At 32.7% G+C, this 22,880-nt stretch overlaps 1 protein-coding gene and 1 long non-coding RNA gene across 2 annotated transcripts; both read left to right on the forward strand.

Annotated features, from left to right (window-relative positions):
- Positions 1-4,424: 4,424 nt before the first annotated feature.
- Positions 4,425-8,576, forward strand: PXY (Leucine-rich repeat protein kinase family protein). Its single transcript, XM_020359102.3, has 2 exons — positions 4,425-7,573; positions 8,015-8,576. Exons 1-2 carry the CDS (start codon positions 4,933-4,935, stop codon positions 8,422-8,424), a joined length of 3,051 nt encoding a protein of 1,016 aa, XP_020214691.1. The 5' UTR covers positions 4,425-4,932; the 3' UTR covers positions 8,425-8,576.
- A 3,192-nt stretch (positions 8,577-11,768) lies between these two features.
- Positions 11,769-19,839, forward strand: LOC109798699 (uncharacterized). The gene is made up of 3 exons (XR_002239812.3): positions 11,769-12,091; positions 18,662-18,718; positions 19,487-19,839. It is a non-coding gene; the product is annotated as an uncharacterized LOC109798699 (long non-coding RNA).
- Positions 19,840-22,880: the final 3,041 nt, after the last annotated feature.

The raw sequence follows: 22,880 nt of genomic DNA on the forward strand, positions 1-22,880 counted from the left end.
AAATAATAGAAGCCTAGATAGATATATAGATATAAAAAAGAGAAAAATAAAAATATGATAAATGATGTGATGTAATAAAAAGAAAATGAAAAATGCCAATTAGGTATATATATATATATATATATAAATAAGGAGGGATCCTTTATTCTAGGAATAAGTCTACCTAGACTTACTCTATTCAATAACTCATGTTCTACACCAAATTTCAATGATCCAACCGTTCAATTTAAAGTACTTAATGCATAGATCAAATCTGCAAATTTTTAGAAAATTTGAAAATCATTTGATATTTCATTTCATTAATTCAAATTAACAGGTAATCATAAAATTATTTTATACATTGATTCGAATTAATGAAACAAAGTATCAAATGATTTTCAAATTTTCTAAAAATTTGCTGATTTAATTTATGCATTAAGAACTTTAAATTGAACGATTGGATCGTTGAAATTTAATGTAGAACATGAGTTATTGAATAGAGTAAGTCTACATATGTAGACTTACTCTTGGAGTAAAAAGATCTCTCTTATACAGTGACGAATCCACTTGTATGAGTATGGGGGCACTTGCCCCCACTATCATTTTATACATACATATTTTTTATATTTAAAAAAATATATTTTTTAAAAAGTAAAAATTATATTTTAATAAAATAAATAAATATATTTAAATTATTTTATGTATAAAATATAAATTTGGAAGAAATATTTATTTATTTGATATTTGTCAAACTTTCGAAAGAGATTAGTTCTCATATGTGATAAAAAAATATTCTTTAGTAATAAATCAAATTTTTTAAAAAGTTTAATTATAATATATATACATATATATTAATATATATATTAATGCTCACATATATGATGTAATATATTTTAAAAAATATTTTTTGATAAAATAAAATTTATAATATACGTATTATTTCTACTTAATTATTGTACATGTTAATTAAAAAATTAAAATAGTAAAGATCATAAGATTGTATACATTAATTAAAAAAATAAAAGAGGAAAGATTGGAATATTTATGTTTTATTTATAATTTTTATTATAAAAAATGTTTTAAAATAAATTATCATCTCAAAATTTATATTAGATATTAAAAATATGTTTATATCATAAATAAATTAAACTTGATTTTATAATATTTAACATATTTATTTTTATATTTTTATTAGTATAAAATTATCATAAAGCAGATCTTTATAAAATATTTATGACAGATAAATAAGAAATTCATATTTAGAACATGTATTTTTAAAGAAGGTTAGTTTCAAACCTACTAAATTATAATATAACCTAGTCTGACCTAGTTTATTTTCATCCTTAATCATAATCGTAGATATAAAAATTAATAAAAAATAATTATAATATATATTTATACTTTTAAAAGTTATATGTAAAATTTTGCCCCCACTATCTAAAATTTTTGGATCCGTCACTGTTCCTATATATATATAGAGTTAATCATCCCTACACTGTCAGTGTAAATTTTTTTACACTGGCAACCAATCATATATTTTAAAGTTGTTTATTTTATTATTATTTCATTAAATAAGTAACTGACATGTCAGTATTAAAATATATGATTGGTTGTCTGTGTACATTTTTTTTACACTAGTAGTGTATAGGTGATTAACTCATATATATATTGATGGAATTATTTTATGATATTTGTATGAGAGGATATTTTATAAGAGTTATTTTTATAAGGTTATTACACAAACATACTTCACAATAATGAGATATTGTCTGTTTTGGGCCTAAACTTTCACGATTTTACTTTTGATCATCACCCAAGAGGTCTCTCTAACATTGAAGTATGTATGTGCTTTATAAATTATTATTTTTTCTCCGACTTGTTTGTATCCTAATATATATATATATATATATATATATATATATATATATATATATATATAGTAGTATAAAGTATCCATCAATTTTACCAAGTATTTTTATATAATTTTTTGTTATTATATTATTAATATAAAATATTTATTAACTTTTTTGGCCATACCAACAATATATTAGTTTGTATTATGTTACAAAAATTAAAAAGATGGAAGGTTAATTTTTATAAGTATTCAAAATATACTTTTGAAGTGATCTCAACTTTCAAGAATCACAAATGTACGTAATGCAAGAAGGAAATATAATGTTCGATAGACTAGACACCCATACTAGGACACACAAGGATTTCAATAGGGTGTTTGTACGGTACAATTGTCCAGAATTCGTAACTCCAATTTAAAATAATAGTAGTGTGGTACATTAATTTCAGCTTTATGCGTACTACGTTAAATAAAAATCTCGTTCGATCTCAAAACTCAATTCATTATTAATTCAGATTGAAAATGTGCACTGGTGTCTCTAAAATAAGTTCATGTATGCATGACTAGTTTTAAATAGTTATTTTTCTGACATCGTTCGTGTTCTGTTCGCAAAACTATGCAGATAGGCATACACAAATCCCCCGACTAGTACGGCATAATTAGCCTTTTTGGCGTTCTTACGCTTATTCTGTAATCACCATTTCCTGGTCCCTTCTGCTACCTTGCTAAACGAATTGCTATCTCACTCCAATGAGCTTTGAAAGTGTGCATGTGTGTGTTTGAGTGTAAAAACATTTTTGTGTAAAGTAATTTAAATTTTAAAAATATAAAACATTTTAAAAACAAAGAAAATATTTTAAAATACTGGATGAAAAGTATTTTCTGGTACATGACAAAATTACTCTTAATCAAAACAAATAAAGTGCTGAAGTGCCTGCATGTGATAATTATATATATAATATTGTAGTACCACACCGATAACGGTGACGAGGACACTAAAGATAATGAGACATGCGTTTTAGCGGAAGAAAAAGATGTTGGATGGCAGTATGCACAAGTCTGTTAACAAATTGGGATGAGGATGATTGTGTTTCAAGCTTTATTCTTATCTTAAGAAATACTTTAATGACGTTAATGATACAAAGTAGTAATTGCCCATCATAGTATTGCTTTAGTGAAGTCAAACTGTGCTAAAAAAGCGACAAAATTTAAGCATATTCGGTATTTAATATAGTATTAGTTAAGCATCAGCAATGAACCCATCATTGTATGGCATTCTTTTCACTAATGCTTTGAAATTGAATAAACCATTTTCTTGAATTTCAAACAACCGCGCCAATTCAGATCAGAGAATATGCTGACATTTTTTCTTTTTCATTTCTTAGCCTCTAAGAAGTTTTTCTACAAAACAATGGCCAATTACTGTGACCGTCTGACCAACCACTTTTAATAGTGTCAGGTATAACTACTAACGACATATTCGTTTATAAAAGAATTGATGATGAAGCAAAAGAAAAATAAAAGAATTGATGATGTTTAGTATTTTTCTTTTATTGCATTTTAAACATTTTCGAGGTGCATAAAAACAATCAAGTTCATTGCTTTACTCACCAAGATATCTTACAAAAATATATTATACATGTATAAAAAAATATTATTGAGAAATATCAACTCCTTAAATAAATTTTTGTGCCAAGAACCAAATATATATATGTATCATACCATCATTCCATAATCAGCGCATGAATTATGAAAATAGCAAAATAAAAACAAAAATGTGGTATTCTTTCTTCTTCAGTCATAAAGTGCAAGTGGCATTGATATGTCGTATAAAATTAAAAAAGTACAAATGACTTGATATGTATCATACATGGACTGCATATCAGGGTGACAAAAATATATGATTGCATATTATGTAGGAAACCTGAATTTTGGGAGAAAAAAACTAAGCAATTCAATTTGGAATTTGTTTGATGTGATTTCTTGTGTTAATGCATTGCTTGCACATTTGCAGAAGTTTGTTGTAGAACCAATTATAAGGACAAAAAAGAGATGGGGTAATAAAATCATTTTGTTGCATATCATTGTTTGGCACTTTGGCTGATTCAAGATTTTCATTTGTTTAAATTTGAGAAAGTTTGGTAAGTTTGTTCTCCTTGCGTCTCCAATACGTCCAAATATGGGTCTAATGATCATCCGAATTTGGTCCCAAAATCTTGTCACCATAATGTATGGACGAATAATTTATTTACATAGCTAGAAATGCGTGTATGGACACTGCATACATTCCCTGATTGGGATTATGCAGACATGCTGATATTAACCAATTTAGAATATTTGTGGTCCATACTTAACTGTTTTGGACAAGGTTCTCACCTGAATCTCCTTGCTGGAGCCAAGGAATATAAGACAGAACAGAACCAAAGCCCCAAAATACCACCATAAAGGAAAAGAATTAAAGAAGGAAGGGTGAAACAAAATAAAGCAGAAAATAAAGCCTCCATATATATGCATAAAGAAGAGAAAACTAAAGAAAAAGAAAATGGGTTTATTTAAAATATTGGTTTGGGAGAATATGGTGGGAAATTGAGATGGCTTTCTTGGATCCTGCGAGAGACAATGTCACTGTTACACATATTTATCAATTTGTTAGCCAAAGGTAAAGGAAACAAGGGAATGATGAAAAGTGGGAGCAAAAGAAAAGTAGAAAAGAATTCCAAGAAAATTAAAAGTATGAGTGGAGATAGCAGACAAAGGTAGAATACTGAGGTGAGAGAAAGTGAGATGAGATGAGATGAGATGATGGTTTAGGAGCTTCAAATAAAGGGACCAGACCGTAGAGTGGAGGGTGTAGATGATGGTGGTGTGGTATAATAGAAGATGAAGTGGAACAAGTAGCGGTTAGTCACTCTCTCTCATCACTCTCTCTTTCATGTCTACCACCAACAAAACCCACTGAAGCAAATTATCATGATGAATCTCCCTCTGCACCCTGCACTCCGAAAAAGCGATTACCATCCTCATCAAAACCTTCCTTCCCTTAAATTTACCCCTTTCAACACCAGCCCCTCCTCATCCACAACTCCCACCACCCCAAAACCATGAAACCTTTTCTTCTTTTTCTCACATTCTCCTTCCTTTGCCAAACACACCCACTCCTAGTTTTCTCTGCCACAACCCTGCCCCTTCAACTCATCACCCTCCTCTCAATAAAATCCTCCCTCTTAGACCCTCTCAATAACCTCCATGACTGGGACCCCTCCCCCACTTCCAACTCCAATCACCAAGACCCAATATGGTGTTCATGGAGAGGCATCACATGCCACCCCAAAACATCACAAATCACCACCCTGGACCTCTCCCACCTCAACCTCTCCGGCACAGTCTCACCCCAAATCCGCCACCTTTCCACCTTAAACCACTTAAACCTCAGTGGAAATGATTTCAGCGGGAGTTTCCAATCCTCTATTTTTGAACTAACAGAGCTGAGAACTCTAGACATCAGCCGCAACTCCTTCAACTCAACCTTCCCACCCGGCATATCAAAGCTCAAGTTCCTCAGATTCTTCAACGCTTACAGCAACAGCTTCACCGGCTCTCTCCCCCAAGACTTAACAGGCCTTCGTTTCCTCGAGCAGCTCAACCTCGGCGGAAGCTACTTCAGCGGCACAATTCCACCAGGTTACGGCACTTTCCCCAGACTCAAGTTCATAGACTTAGCAGGTAACAACTTGGTAGGTCCACTCCCTCCCCAGCTAGGCCACTTGGCTGAACTGGAACACTTGGAAATCGGATACAACAATTTCTCAGGAACATTGCCCCTGGAACTGGCATTGCTGTCTAACCTCAAATACTTAGACATCTCAACAGCTAACATCTCAGGGAACGTGATCCCGGAGCTGGGAAACCTCACCAAGCTGGAAACCCTTCTGCTGTTCAGAAACCGGTTAACAGGGGAAATCCCACCAAGCATAGGAAAATTGAAGTCCCTGAAAGGCCTTGACCTGTCAGATAACGAACTCACAGGACCCATCCCCACACAAGTCACCATGCTAAAGGAACTAACCATGCTCAACCTAATGAACAACAACCTAACCGGAGAAATACCAGAGGGAATCGGAGAGTTACCAAAGCTGGAGACTCTGTTTCTCTTCAACAACTCACTCACCGGAACCCTACCTCAGCAACTAGGCTCCAACGGTTTACTACAGAGACTAGACGTGTCCACAAACTCACTGGAAGGTCCAATCCCTAGAAATGTCTGCAATGGCAACAAACTGGTGAGACTCATACTCTTCCTCAACAACTTCACCCGCTCTCTCCCACCCTCCCTCGCCAACTGCACCTCACTCACTAGGGTTCGCATCCAAAACAATTTCCTCAACGGTTCCATCCCCCAAGGCCTCACGCTCCTCCCTAACCTAACGTTCCTCGACCTCAGCAACAACAACTTCCAAGGTCAAGTTCCAGAACACTTGGGAAACTTGCAGTACTTCAACATCTCCGGAAACTCCTTCGGAACTCCCCTACCTTCCTCCATTTGGAACGCCACTAATCTTCAGATCTTCTCCGCGGCTTTCTCCAACATCACCGGCCAAATTCCCGATTTCATAGGCTGCCAGACACTCTACAAGCTCGAATTGCATGGAAACGCCATCAACGGAACTATTCCCTGGGATATCGGACACTGCCAGAAACTCATTGTGCTAAATCTGAGCCGAAACGCACTCACCGGAATCATTCCCTGGGAAATCTCCGTTCTACCTTCCATCACCGACGTTGATCTCTCTCACAATTCTCTCACCGGAACCATACCATCGAACTTCAACAACTGCACCACGCTCGAGAATTTCAACGTCAGCTTCAACTCCCTCACCGGTCCGATTCCGTCGTCCGGCATCTTCCCTAACCTGCATCCTTCCTCCTACTCCGGGAACCAAGGCCTCTGCGGCGGCGTGCTGGCGAAGCCCTGCGCCGCGGACGCCCTGGCCGCGGCGGAAAACCAGGTCGACGTCCGGCGGCAGCAGCCGAAGAAGACAGCAGGTGCAATCGTGTGGATCGTGGCGGCGGCGTTCGGAATCGGGCTGTTCGTGCTGGTGGCGGGGACGCGGTGCTTCCACGCGAACTACAAGCGACGGTTCGGCGACGAGGTCGGGCCGTGGAAGCTAACGGCGTTCCAGCGGCTGAACTTCAGGGCGGAGGACGTGCTGGAGTGTTTGTCGATGTCGGATAAGATACTAGGGATGGGATCGACGGGAACGGTTTACCGAGCGGAGATGCCAGGTGGCGAGATGATAGCCGTGAAGAAATTATGGGGAAAACAGAAAGAGAATATCCGACGGCGGAGAGGCGTTCTGGCTGAGGTGGAGGTGTTGGGAAACGTGAGGCATAGGAATATCGTTAGGTTGTTAGGGTGCTGCAGCAACAGGGAGTGCACCATGCTGCTTTACGAGTACATGCCCAATGGCAACTTGGATGACTTGTTGCATGCAAAGAATAAAGGCGATAATTTAGTTGCTGACTGGTTCACCCGGTACAAGATCGCCTTGGGCGTCGCTCAGGGAATTTGCTATCTTCACCACGACTGTGACCCCGTCATCGTTCACCGCGATCTCAAACCTAGCAACATTTTATTGGACGCTGACATGGAGGCCAGAGTCGCTGATTTTGGTGTTGCAAAGTTGATTCAGACCGATGAATCCATGTCTGTCATTGCCGGATCCTATGGCTACATTGCTCCTGGTCAGCCCCTCTAGATCTCTTTTCATTTTTTATTTTATCATCATTTACTCAACTTTTATTTTATATAACATATATGTACCAAAAATGTTTATAAATCATCTTAATTTGCTCTTTTCTTGAACAAGGTATTGGAAATTAACATGATGACATGTGAACACAAGTTTAAGGTTATGATTTAAAATATGGTGTGTAACAATTAAGAAAGAGTAAGAGAGAGAGTTTTAGTGACGAATTTCGGTGCATGGGTAGTAGGAGTACTATTGCGATTGCGCATGAAGATGGCTTTTCCTTTATTTTTCACTTTCACGACCTTCTTTTCTCAATGATCTTACATGGGCCCACTCGGAATATTGTCAATTATCATAACTCGTTTGAATCATGAGATGTTGACTTTGGTTTGGGTTGATGGTGGAAGAATAATTTATGTTCCTTAATTTGCAGAATATGCATACACCCTCCAAGTGGATGAGAAGAGTGATATCTACAGCTACGGAGTGGTCTTAATGGAGATCCTAAGCGGAAAACGTTCGGTGGATTCAGAATTCGGAGATGGGAACAGCATCGTGGATTGGGTGAGGTCAAAGATAAAGTCAAAAGACGGCGTGAACGATATACTGGACAAAAATGCAGGTGCAGGGTGCACTCCGGTGAGGGAGGAAATGATCCAAATGCTTAGAATTGCCTTGCTTTGCACAAGCAGGAATCCAGCGGATAGGCCTTCAATGAGGGATGTTGTGTTGATGCTGCAAGAGGCCAAGCCAAAGAGGAAATTGCTTCATAGTGTTGGGGACAATGTGCTTGCTGTTGCTGACATTCCTTTGCCACAAAAGCCAAACCTCGATCAATGCTAGCTAATGTGTTTATATGATTGAAATGTTTTCTTTCCTCTTTTTTTTGGGATATTTTTCTTATTGTGGGGGGATTGGTATAGGAGAAAGTCATTTTCTGTTTTGCTTCCAATGTTATGACTCTTGTTTCCTAATGCTTATATATTCAATACTCACATGCTTGCCTCCCACTAGTAACCACCAAGCACCAAGTATTCGGAAACACCTGTTACCAAGTTCTCAGTTGAGTTCTATAAGACTAAAACAAAAATATTTTAAATCTCAGACTATAATTCGGTTCAATTTTAACTTTAACTGGTGTACATAACTCCAATTTGTCAAAAACAAACTTTGATTCTTTGAATATCCAAAATCATTAGAATGTACACATTTTTTATACCTGCTGGTAAAACGTCAATGCAAGTTTTCATCTTTGTGCCCTAAAATTACTCACTTCAAATTAAAAATTAGACATTATTTATATTTCTTCGTCATACAAATCAATCTTCGGATGATTGAGTTACACCAACACTCTCCAATACTTATTTCTATCATTTGAAACAAAGCGGAGGGTTAGGAATAGCTCTTAATATTACTCTCATAGATAATTCTTTAAATATATTAATTTTAATAACCCAAATTATTATTTTTTTAATTATCTTACTCTAAAATAAATAAATTTTAATTTAACATATATAATATATTTTTAATACAACTAAACGTAAATTATAATATTATTTAACATTAAAATTGTCCAGTTTATCTAAATTATAATATGCACATGTTAAGATAATATTGAGATATTCAATAATTGAATGAATATATGATGAGGGGAGAAAGTTGAGTTTTTCTTCACTTCCCTAGCAGTAAAGGTTGTTCTCTCAAAAAAAAAAAAAAAGAAGTAGTAAAGGTTGTTGTGAAGAATGAAAAAGAAGATGCATAAGAGAAATAAAATAGACTATTGGGCTTTTAATCTAAATTAAAGTTAGTCCAATATAACAAAAAAAAAATAGAGGTACTTGGTTAAGTGTTAACCAAAAACAAAAATGGGAGATATATTAAGAGAGTAATATATGTTGGAATGATACAGTGTAAAATATTTTATTTTTGATAAAAAAAATAGATAAAGTCATAATTCTAATAATTTGTGAAAGTATTAGTATTTGAATTTTGCAATATATACAATAAAATCTTTGCCTTATATAAAAAATTATAATATATAAATACTTTTGTTTAAAAAATATTGTTATTATAATTATAATTTAAAATAAATAAATATTTTTGACATATAAATTATATTTTAGTTCTTTGATAAAGAATTTATATTGTGTTATAAAATAGTTTTAAATTACTAATATTTTCTTGAAAATATTGAATTTTAATTTAGAAACTAACATTTTAGTATGTACAAATATTTATCATATATAAATAATAAGTTATATTATGACACAAAGTTATTTTTAATTATTAAATTTAATTTAAAAAATATATATGATAAATACAATTTGTAATAGATAAAAAATTAAGATATTTTTTTAAAAATTTCTTATAACATTCTTATTAGGAGGCGTTTAGTATACAATAACTTCTTAGTTTCTCAAAAATTTAATGTTGAAAGTGTTAATTTTTTTATATTAATAATAATTATAATAATAATGAAAAAAATTTAAATTTAAGATATATATATATATATATATATATATATATATATTCTCAACTTTACTTAGTATTTGAGAAAGATCATCTTTATATTATTTCAATTTTATTAGTTAATGTAAAAAAATTGTTAGTAAATCATCTCTAATAATCTAAAAAAAAAAATTGAAACTATTTTTGTCACCTCATCTATCTCCTCTACACTTTCTCATGTCATTGTTAATTTCTCCCTTGATCTTCTTTTTATTTTATTTTATTTTATTTTAATTTTTTTTGTTCGTCCTTGGAGTATCCAAGACCGATAGCAGTGACTAATATCTTCACTATGTTGGAGACACCTCAAAAGTTGGAGGCACCTCAAAGAGTGGGATAGCTGACCCCAAGATTTAACGCAGCTGCATACACAATTCGAACCCCTAACCTTGCTTAAGCGTAGATCAACCCATACCGCTGAACTACACGCTTGGGATTTCGTTCTTCTTTCTATTATTTCTCTTACCCTTTTTATTTTATTAATATCCACATAAAAAGTATCAACAAAATTTTAAATTTATTAAATATTGAATTGATTAATTTTAATGTTCATAAAACTTATTATTAAAATTTTAATTTTTTTAAAAAATTAATCTTGCATACAGAAAATTAATTTTTCCAATCCAATGTCAGAATTTAATATTTAAAAAAATCAATTTGATTTATCAAAACAAAAAATTTAATAAATAAAAAAAATTAAATTAAATTAATTCAAATCTCAAAATTTCAATTTCTTTTAAAAATTTATCGCCCAGATTAAAAATTTAAAATACTTTTAAAATTTCATGTGACTATTATATTACATTTGTACAATGACATTTTTAAAAGCACAGATCATCCCTCTTTTTTACTATTTGTTAGAGAAGATGGAACTAGATAGTGAAAAGAGATAAACGAAAATTCTTTTAAAAAAATTGTAAGAAAAATAAAAAGTTGTAAAATGAAAATTAACATAATTTTTATATATTAAATATGAAGGATTATTTTGAATAAAAAATTATAAAAGACTTTGTTTTTAATGAAATTGTTTTTAGAAATTTTTTAATTTTTTTTATTAATTATAATTATTTATAAATTAAATTTTAATATTTTAAAATAAATTATTAATAAAAAAATATATTACGATATAAATTATTTTACATAAATTAAAATATAATTTATATACTTAAAATATCTATTTATATAATTTTAAAATTAATTTATATATTAAAACATATAATTTATTTATAAAATTTATTATAAATTTTAATTATGTATAATAAACATTAAATATACATGCTAAATTGTGGTATAAATTTATATTTCTTTTACTTCCTATCTTTTAAGTTAAATAGTTTATTCAGCACTTTCTATAATATAATTAAATTCATATTGCGCATCAAATTTGTACCACGTATACAATGTGAAACACTACAATTAATTATTGATATTAAGCTTCTATAAAGTATAATTTTAAAATAATATTTTTAAATGAAATCAAAGAATTAAATGATATTAAATAAAATGAAAATTATACAAATTATATTTTCTTAATACCATACAATAAAGTATAACAATTTAAAAATATAAATTATTAATAATTTTCGTATTTAACATTTTAATATTCATCCACAAATAAATTATATTTTCGTGCGCTGCAAATATTATATGATAATCTAATAAAAATGAAAATGAAATTACGGTGTCACGCATTATGTACCTGTGAGGGACAACAAACACAATGAACCATGGAAACAATTTCGTTGCGCCCAGGTTGCCTTTACATGAGTATGCAATGGTGCACCATGTTGTCACGAACGATAATAACAAGCTTGCCACTTGTGCAAATCTACTCAAAAACCATTGTCACATGCGCAACAAGCATAAACACAGGCAAAACCCTATTGGCATCATCTTCTACCTAACGACACCGCTGCAACACCACACTGCGACGCGCCGCGATTGCGTCTCCGCTGACGGCTCTATACAGATAGGTTGCAAGTAAAGGATTTGTGCTACCTAGGTATTATTTATACTTGCAAGATTTTGCTAATTTAATGTACATAGAAGTCACTCTATTTACAATGGCAAAACTTACTATACCAAGTCTTTCTAGCCTTTTTAATTTTGGACTTTGAATCCTTCCCATAGTTCCCCTACCCACTCTGGCTCCTGTTAGGATATATGAGGATCATTGACTCATTTCACGGGTTACAATATGTAAGACTGGGCACTCATTTCGGTTAAGTTTTCTCCAAATAGGTCATAATTGCCCTTATCCCCCAAGTTTAATTCACTATAGGTCTGGGAGCCATTCTAGTTTGATTGTGTTCTACCAGATTCTTATACAGAGCTCATATACGTCTACTATTTTTCAGATGTTCAGAGTGTTCTTGGTTTATGAATTGAAAGTCCTTTTTTGCGAGGAGGGGGAGTTCTTTATTTGGGATATTTCAGCCTGGCAGTGTTTTAAGTTGTTAGGAACTTAGATCTAAATTTGGGTCCACATGAGCAATTTGCACCTCAACTGCCCAAGACTATTATGTGCTATAAAGAATAGGAGGGTCCTAGGTGGGAATGTTGAGTGGCAGGAAGTGAGGGGGTGTGTGGCTTGTGTGATGAGATTCTGTTATATGAAAAATTTGAGGGGAAGAGAGAGTTTATTGTGTAGAATCAAATTGTTATCAAAGTAGAAAGGTTGAAGAATCTGAATAATACTTATCAAGGGGTGGCTTGGCAGTGTAGCTTTCCTATGGTTCAACTTATAGTTTAAATCTTAAAGTTTTCTTCTTAGAATCAAAGAATTTTGAACATATATTTTTTATCAAAATCATATAAGGAGACAATGTCTGCTCTTGTATTTGTTTCTAATATATGGTATGTGTTATTCACAGTTTTATTAAACATGCAAATCCATTAGGCTAAGCCAAATCTTGTGGAGTGACATTTGCATTATTCACAGCATAAGTCTTATAAGATTATGTATTGATCATATGTAAAATCTATCTCAGGCTTTCTACTTTTTCAATAACTTTGCCAAAATGTAAAGTTGGAGCTGATGAAATATGAATCATGCCCCCACATGCCCAAACAAAGAATACATATATATTTTGTTGCTTATTGAGACATGGAGAAATAGTTGAGCTAAACAATAAGAATTAACAAACTAAGAAGATAGAAATGATTGGCAAGAACGCTTAATGATAATCAAAATAAAGTGCTACCTTACATATATATAAACCATAATGTCAAATTCTTAAAATGATTTAAAACATATATAATATATAATTCTTAACATTTTGATGTAAAAACACAGTGTGTACTGAATTACAGATTCAGTCTGTAAAGTTTTACCTGAATTGCTTAACTAAGCATAAAAGTCCTCATTCTTCAACATGACTAACTTCTTAATCTTCTATAGGAGCTGGAAAATTGAGATCTACTACCAACTTCCTACCAAATTGATTAGCACTACTTTGAGCATTAGCCTTATTATATGAAAAGTGTACCTTCTTGTGTCCACCGAGTGCTCGAGCAGACTTAAATACTTTTGAGCAGTATGGACACTCGAACACTTTCTCACCCACATCATCACTTTTTTTGCTAGTTCCATCATTGTCAGGGTCACCACCTTGCCATGTATTCTCATTTTTCTTATGGTTTGCTTTGTGCCCACCAAGAGCCTGATGAGACTGAAATATTTTTCCACATTTATCACACTTGAAGTTGGCTTGAGATGGAATTTGAGCAAGCAAGTCATCTCTACCATCTTCTTTGTCTTTTGCCCTAATTTCCTTCACTTCTTGATTCTTGATCTCCTTGCTTTCTGGCCATTTGTCCTTGGAAAGCATTAATAGAGACCTAGCAGCTTCTTCTGCAAAAAGAGAGTCTGGTTTTGGAGTCACTTGTTCTGAATCAGCTTTCATCTCTATCGCGGCAATAAATTTGCGGTGGCATTTGGATCTTTTGCGGGTTGGGTTTTTAGGGTAAGGCCTAAATTCATTTTCTCTATTTGTGTTTGTTGAGAAGGAAAAAAGGCTGCGCTTCAAAGATCGGAAATTTTGTGCTGGTTTCTTTTGAGATTGAGAAGTCTGTGAGGAAGCAGATTGATTTGGACGATAGGTCAACTCGGCTGAGTTATCTAGTGCTTGGTTCTTGGTTTCGGGCTTTGGAGGAATTGGCAATTTGGCAAAGTGAGATCTCATGTGTCCTCCCATGGCTTTTCCATTGGAGAAACACTTATCGCAGATTTTGCAGACTTTGCTGTTGTTCTTCTCCATAGTTGCAGAAAACCTACAAATCTAAATATTTTCTCTCTCCTTTCTTGTGGATGAGTGCATGTCTATCTCAGGAACTTAAAAAGGAATAGGTGACAAGCTTTAAAAAACAAAATCAGAAAAAGTCGCAATAAATGTACGCAACGCTAGCATGCTCTCGTCTCAACAGCGTTTGAGTTGATTTGCTTTACTCGCAAACATTTAACGTGTTTGTCCCTATTAATTAATGAGGTTTATATGGGAAAAAATATAATTAAATTATTTATGATCCGGATTTTGCACTTGCATTTTATTTTATTTTTCCTAAAGCATAATGTTGGGCTTTTTATGTCTACTTATTTATTTTATGGGCTCTCTTTTTTTCCCTTAAATTTTACTTGAATGATTTTTCTATACATTATTTTACTTATAAGTATTTTTATTCGGAATTTTATTTTGCATGTAGAAAATGAAGAAAAACTGCATTTGGAATGGTAAAACAGAGATGTGTTCTTCTAATGTATTATATTTAATACATATGCTATGCATATTGAACTTTTTTCATTGATTTACCATAGTGAGCATTTCTGAAATTGGGTTAGCTTTGGTAAATTTATACCTGAAGAGAATCTCCTTTGATTATGTGGTCTCGCCATCTATATCCATGTAAAATTGTATGTCTTTATTTTCTTTTGTTTTCCATATTTTAATCTTTTTCTATATTTATTTGAGGAAAATTTTTCCTTTTTCATGTCTACCTATTTATTTTATCTACACTCTTTTTACTTATTGAAGAGTCACCTTACATCACCCCTAGTGTGTCTTAGTTGTGGCCCCATTGGATACTGCCTGAATTGCAACCTTAAGGGTGGTAGTTTAGTTCTACATCCACTAGAAATATGTCTTAATAGAGCTTATAAAGCTTGGAAAATCCTCGCCTTTCAAGTTAGTTTTGTGAGATTAAGTTAGGTCCTAAGATCAATTTCTAAGATGGTATCAAAGTCTACCAAAATCATTGTTGCTCAAGGGTGGTGGTTTAATTCCACATTTGCTAGAGACATGACTTCGGTAGAGCTTATAAAGCATGGACAATCTTCACCTTAACAAGTCGGTTTTGTGTAGTTAAGTTAGTTTGATATCCAATTTTTTAGATTATCCCTTGAATTTTGCTTAAATGATGCTTCTATCCATTACTTTACATGATAAATTTTTTTATTAGTTTTGTTCCAAGCATACACACTATGCATTAGTTTACTTCGTAAGGAATTTTATTTTGCAAGTACAAAATGAAAGAGAAAACCGTATTTGGTATGGTGTAACAGAAATTTGCCCTTCTAATCTATTTAATGCATATATTTTATTTTGTTCCAAGCATACACACTATGCATTAGTTTACTCTCTAAGGAATTTTATTTTGCAAGTACAAAATGAAAGAGAAAACCTTATTTGGAATGGTGTAACAGAAATTTGTCCTTCTAATCTATTTAATACATAGATTATGCATATAGAACTTTTACAACCGGTTTTCTTAAATTTGGTCAGTTCTGGTTTATATCTGCAGAGAATATCCTTTGATTACATGGCCTCCCCACCTATATCCATGTAAAATTCTATGTTTTCTATTTTCTTTTGCATTCCATATTTTATGCATTTTCTTTGTCTTTATTCTTGTTGATGGACTCCTTCCACCAAGGGGTTGATCATGGACGTCCAAGGTAGGAAGAATCTCCTTTCTAAGGCCAAGATGATGGCTTTAGGAGCTGGACTTTCCTTCAAGGGTGGAGAAATAAAGGAAGGTGGGTGTGTAGGGTGATGGTTGGGCGAATAGGAGAAAAGGGAGGAGGAAGGTGTCTAGGTGGTTCTAGGTTGGCTCACTTCACCAAGTGGAGATGAAGGCCACTCAATAAACCCTAAACTCACTCAAGGGAGGAGATAGGAGGGGTAGGCCGTGTAGACCTAGTGACTAAGGAGAGGATTTGAGGCACAAAAGGCTCACTCAAATTCATATATTCTAAAGTATTTACAAGGTGTGGTGCATTGCATAGTAGTCAATAGCGGCCGGAGCGGCCGCTATCGCGGCGCTCCGGAGCGGAGCGGCCTCACCCCGCAATCTCGCTACTGTCGCGTGGCGGATTTGTGTAGCGGCCGGAGCGGCCGCGTCGGAGTCGGAGCGGAGCGGCACAAATCGCGGAATCGCGGGCGCGATTTCGACTTACCCTTCATTAAGGGTAAGTCAGTCTTTTCAATGGGGCTTTTTTTGCCCTAAGTCTCCCTTTCCCTCTCGCGATTTCAATTGTCGCAGCCCTCTCTCGTCTCTCCCTCTCAGATTGTTTCTTCTTCTCTGGCGATCGTGCGTGCAGCTCCGACGAACTCCGGCTTTGACGCACCTCCGTCGCCGACGCGCCTTCAGCTCCGACGCACCTCCAACTCCGACGCGCCTCCCGGTCCGACGCGCCTCCAGCTCCGACGTGGCCGCAAGCTCCGACACGCCTCGCTTAGTTCGTCTTCTCCTTCGAGTATTCTCTCCTTTATGTACATTGCAACATAATTTGTTTTTTAATTTTTTATTAAATTATTATTATTTTTTTTAATTTCTGATTAAATTTAATTCAACAAATTTTATTTTTAAATTCTGATTAAATTTAATTCAACAAATTTTATTTTTAGTTTCTGATTAAATTTAATTCAGCAAATTTTATTTTTAATTTCTAATTAAATTTAATTCAGTAAATTTTATTTTTAATTTCTGATTAAATTTAATTCAGCTGATTTTATTTTTAATTTCTGATTAAATTTAATTCAGAAAATTTTATTTTTAATTTCAGAAAATTGTATTTTTAATTTTTGATTAAATTTAATTTATCAGATTTGTTTTCTGATTAAATATAATTCAACAATTTTTTAAAATTTCTTTTCTACTTTGTTTTGGAGACATTTTATATTATGTATTGTTTGAGTACTATGAACTTTTAATTATTAAAAAGGTTTAATGTATGAATTTAGAGTTATTTTTTTTGTTTTTTTAGCTTTTATATATATATTATTAATTATTTAATATATAAATTAATATTAAAATAGCGGTTATCCCGCTCCGCGTCATCCCGCTATCCCAGTTTTAGGGTCGACCGCTCCGCGCCGCTATCCGGGATTGACTACTATGGTGCATTGGGTATTTATAGGAGGGGAGGCATCTAGGGTTGCATTTGGAGTAGGCAAATGCATTCCAAATGAAATGCAAATGAACCCTAGATGCAACTTGGTGGCCAAGGATGGAATCTTTGGGTTTAGATTGGCTATATCTAGGTGCATGATAATACCATGCAACCCTTGCCCTCCACTTGAGTCTAAGCCTTTCTAACACCAAAAATAGACTCAATAAGCACCAAAAATGCATCACCCTCTAATTAACACCCTAGCCCAAAATTAAAAACCCTAATCATCTAGAGCACCCCATAATACAAGGGTAAAATGGGAAATACAAGAGAAAATAACTTCTAAGTCCTAAACACCCAAAATACAAGGGTAAAATTGGAAAATAAAATAAACCCTATACTAATGAGGCTTAGGAGAGAACTAATACTCTATGATCATGAGGAGAGTGTCTCTTGGTGTGTGAACACCCTCCTCCTCTTCAACTCTCCTAGCCATGGACCTAGTGATGGGGCCCACATGTGTCTTCAAGGATGGTCCTCCATCACTTGTCTTCATGATTGGACGTTTATTTGTATATCGCAGATCATGTGACCCCTTCTCTTCCCCCTTCTTTTGTTCCTTTTCACGTGTCATGAATATCTTAATCTGGTATCCCTATTGTTGCATTTTGATGTTTGTTTCTGCTCTTCATTTGCTTTTCTAATTAATTGTGACAATCTAGTGGTAAGTAGGGATGTCAAAAACATCCACATCCGTGGATATAATATCTGCCACAGATAAAAAATAGGTATTGTTAATAGATATTCATGGGTAACAAGTACAAATATTTTCTATATCTACATGTTAATGGGATGGGGATGGGTATCATAGTATCCGTACTCGCGGACACTTGCTAATATTAAATTACTTAATTTATGCAGTTTTTCTTTAGGCTATATGTGTGTGTTAAGGGGTTCTATGCATATTTTTTTTTTTATTTTTTAATTTATGCAAGCTTTTTATACAAATTTTATTTATGCAGATTTTATTTTATGCAGAATTTTTATCCAGATTTTTATTTATGCAGATTTTATTTTCTGTAGACTTTATGCAGTTTTTTGTGCTATTTCTTTTAGTAAATATCCATAGATATTTGTGGATATTAAAAAAATTTACAGGTATTCATTGCATGGATATGTGGACAGGTTCAGAGTGGATACTTACTTACTCGTACCCGTTTCATCCCGTTGACATCCTTAGTGGTAAGCATATTACTTGTTTAATTTTTTTTATAAAAAAATTTGCAGCAATATGATAGGTAGCAGAAAATGGATGCAAAAACAGAGAGTAATTACTATACTAATAATGGAAATCCAAGCCTGTATCAGAGTGATAACATGACTAGGTTCAGGGAATACAAGAGACAAATACAGGGAAAAAAGAAAGAAAGCAACAATCTGAGTGCCTAACTCTCTCCCGAGTCCCACTAACTCCAGCCACCCATACACTACTTTCACCCCCTACAAATACTCATTGTCCCAAAATAAGCATCTCAGGCACCTCCCTACTACACTTACCACCTAGGCAGTTGTAAACTCTCTCTTCTTAATTCTGATCAGGTGCAACACACCTCATGTTCTGTCTAGGTGCATCCCTTCTCTTGGGCTCCCCTCTCATAAACTTTAGTTATTTTGGGCCTTGGGTTGGCATCACAATAGGTTTAAGTATTTGTAGTTCTATAACAGAATGCTTTGATTTGAGGATTAACTTGTTAGAGGAACCTCTTGTAACATGATTTAATGATGTTTGTGAAGTAATGAACAAACTGTGTTTCAAGTTAGCTCCAATAGATATTGTGATTTGCGAGCAAATTCAGCGGTAGCAGCAAGAAAATATCAGGCTGTAGTGCTGTTTGGATATTTGATTGGAATCAGTCGGTAATGATGAAACTTGGAGACACTGGTCCTCTTAGTAGGCTACTCACTCAATCTTAGAAGTTTTCATTCTTGTTCTTTCTTTGTTTTTGGCAGGATATAAGAATCTGATCTGCAACAAGAATAAAAAGGGATGGTTCCTAGTCAAGAACACCTAGTGTCGCATATGTTGTTTCCTTTTCATCTCGTTTGATAAAAATTGATTTTTCTTTTCTAAACTATAGGCATCCTTCGTAAGTAGTTGTGCTCAAAAGGTGAAAATTCAAGGCATCCTTCGTAAGTAGTTGTACTTTCAAATTATAGTAGAGTCAGTTCTCTTAGAAGGAAATTTGTTCATATATACACAAGGCTTATTTAAAGGGAATTAAGAATGTATTATTTGAACCGACCACTTGGTGATTATTATTGTTATATGTAACAAAGTTCGTGATTTTGAATTGTAACTTTCATTCAAGCTGTAGTTTTGGAGTTTGCATGAATGATACGAGTCTTAGGATTGTTACTTGCTATTCCCTTTTTCCCTACCAATCGACACAACAGTGTATACCTGTCTTTCATTGATTTGAAATAGCTAAATTACTCTTTTACTCTAACTTTTTATTTAGTTGGTTTAATTTGTTTTTTATTATTAAAAGATTAAATTTGATCTTTAAAAATAATGTTTTACTGTCTTTTTTGTCCGACTTAGATAAACTGGGTTGCTTTTACACATGACAATGCATGTCACATTTTTATTGTGTTACGTGTAGCGGAAGTTAATATCTTTGGTTTAAATTGAACATAAAACTAAAAGATAATATTATATCATTATAAAAATTAATGGATCAAATTAAAAATTTTAATGAAACTAAATTGAACCGATTAAATCAAAATAGAAAAAGAAATTAATTGAGCCATTTGAAATGTAATTGTCTCCATTTAATGATAAAGAAAGTAAATTGAACCAATTATAAACAATTTCTTTGAATGATGCACCTTGAGATGATATATTTATAACCCTTTAAAATATTTTTATCTTAAGTATGTATAATATATATATATATTTATATATATATATATATATAATTGATATGTTTGTTAAAGGCGAATAAAACAATTTAGTTGGCTGATCGTGAAATTCTAAAAAAGATTGGTGGGAGGTTAGAACATATTTTAAGGTTCAACTGTAGCCTAAAGTCACTTTAGAGTCAAATTCAACAATAATATTACAAGTGTTAATTTTTCTTTATAGTTTTAAAAATGAGAAAAAAAACGTTAGCGACACTTTTTTTCAATATTTTCTTGTGAAAAGTGTCTTTCTACTTTTGGTTAAAAATTGATGAATTTTACCACTAAATTAAGAAAAATAGTCATTAAATGATATGTCAAGCCACAAAGTTAATAGTTTTCAATAAACTTATTCAATAAAGAGTGATAGAGAGGAAGTCAATAACATTCTTTTATAAATAAATAAAAAATTAAAACTCTGCAAAGTTCATTTTAGAAGTTAAGGACAAATATTTTAATATACTTATACTCATTTAAAGAATTAATTTCTCTTGACAAATATTTTTTTATACATATAAATTATAAATTGAACTCTTCACTATATATTTAAATGTCAAGTTCTTTCTAACTTTTTTTATGCCAAAATAATTCTTAATTGATAGTTAAAATTAATCATTTTTAAATATAAAAATTATCAAAATTAGTTTAAATTTTTTCAGCATTTTTTTCCTTCTATATAATCAGGAATCAAATCCTATAAACATACTTAACAAGTATAAATATGTATCAAACTTTATTGGTAAGCTTATTTTAATGAGTTTTATAATTTTTATTATAAAAAAAATAAAAACATTTTAATAATTGTTATAGTTAATTTTATAAATAAATAAAAAAATAGTTCATAAGAGCTTATTGAATAAATTATTAACTAAACTATTTTTCTACATTCAATTTTAAGACACATCCCTCAAGTGTACCAAGAAAGAAAGTCGTGGACTATTGAGTGGAAGGTCTCGATAATCCTTGCACACCCAAAGGAAAAACCTTGAATCCTTCTCCCAATTGTACTAGACTCCCAAAAATGAAATGAGTTTGACAAACACACCGAGTATAACGTGTAGTACCTCAAAAAAGACTATTAAACTTTAGTTTAAATATAACTTAAGTAAATTATGAAATACACCTTCATACGATGACGATCATAAAATTAGAGTTATTAAAATTGATTCAACTTGATGTGCTAACCCATCGGCCCGATAAATAAGGTTAGGTTGAGCTTGTCATTTTTAGGTTCAAAAATAATCGAGGCAATTTGACAATCAAATTAGGTTAGACCAATTAAAACTAGATTTTATGTTTTTATTTATTTTTATTTTAAATTACATGTCAAATTAATAAATAAATAAAAATAAAGTAAAATTACCCATTTTAAACCAATCTAATGGACCAACAAGTTAAACCAAACCTGAGAAAACAAGACTTGTAAAAGTTAAGCTAAACATGATCAACTCATTTTTTATGATTAGCCTAATAGGTCACGTCAAGTTGACCCATTTAATATCTCTAGTTATGGGACTTTGTTAGTTATATAGTTAAGTTAAAGTCCATCAACAAACTTGTAAAAACATATAACATCCATTTCAAGAACGTGACAAACATTTGTATTTATCAAGCTACTACACATGCTATAATGATTTAATTGGTCCCTCTTCTTTATAATTCAGCAGCTAGCAACAAAATATATAAATCTAACTAAACTAATATTAATGTGCATTGAATATACATGTAGCATAATATATATGTATAAGAGTATATTGAAAACATAAAAGTTCCTCAATGGAACTACACCAATCATGTACATGTATATATACATATCTATAGTAATCCAACTGAAATCATAGTCCTAGTCGTCGGTCAAGCAACACTACAAAAAAAAAAATTACTCAGAGGTAGTTTAAGCAACAATCCCACCCTATATAGCATGGCTCCCAAAAGTGACTCACCTCTCATCTAATCTTGCTTTACTTCTGTAATAAGTATGATCATCCCAATCCATATTATGAGGAATATTGTGCACCTTGTAATACTTACTCAATGATTGTGGTCCCCAGTCTTGTACCTTACTTAGTTTGGTTGCTTTGTACGTGTATGACTTGACCTGACCCATACAACATCAACTAAGTTCACATATGATACTCAACATTTCACTTGAAGAATAAAATTCTTAAGAGAAGTTTTCAACAATTACATTTGTGTAACACCACAATGTCATATCGCTACAATGAGATATTTAACTTTGTAAAACAACACACCTCTTATAGCCATGATTTAATCAACAAAACTCAACTGCATGTTTTAACCATTCTCAACACAACCACCTCAACACTATACAATGTACAACTCTACTATATTTCAACATTTAACAACTTATAACCTTAAACAACTTAAACATCCACGTATATTATCATACATCAATGTATAAGGAAGCAAAGTCACACGACAA

This window comes from Cajanus cajan, chromosome 8 (genome assembly GCF_000230855.2).
Source record: "Cajanus cajan strain Asha chromosome 8, NIPB_CcT2T_4, whole genome shotgun sequence".
In the NCBI taxonomy this organism is placed as follows: domain Eukaryota; kingdom Viridiplantae; phylum Streptophyta; class Magnoliopsida; order Fabales; family Fabaceae; genus Cajanus; species Cajanus cajan.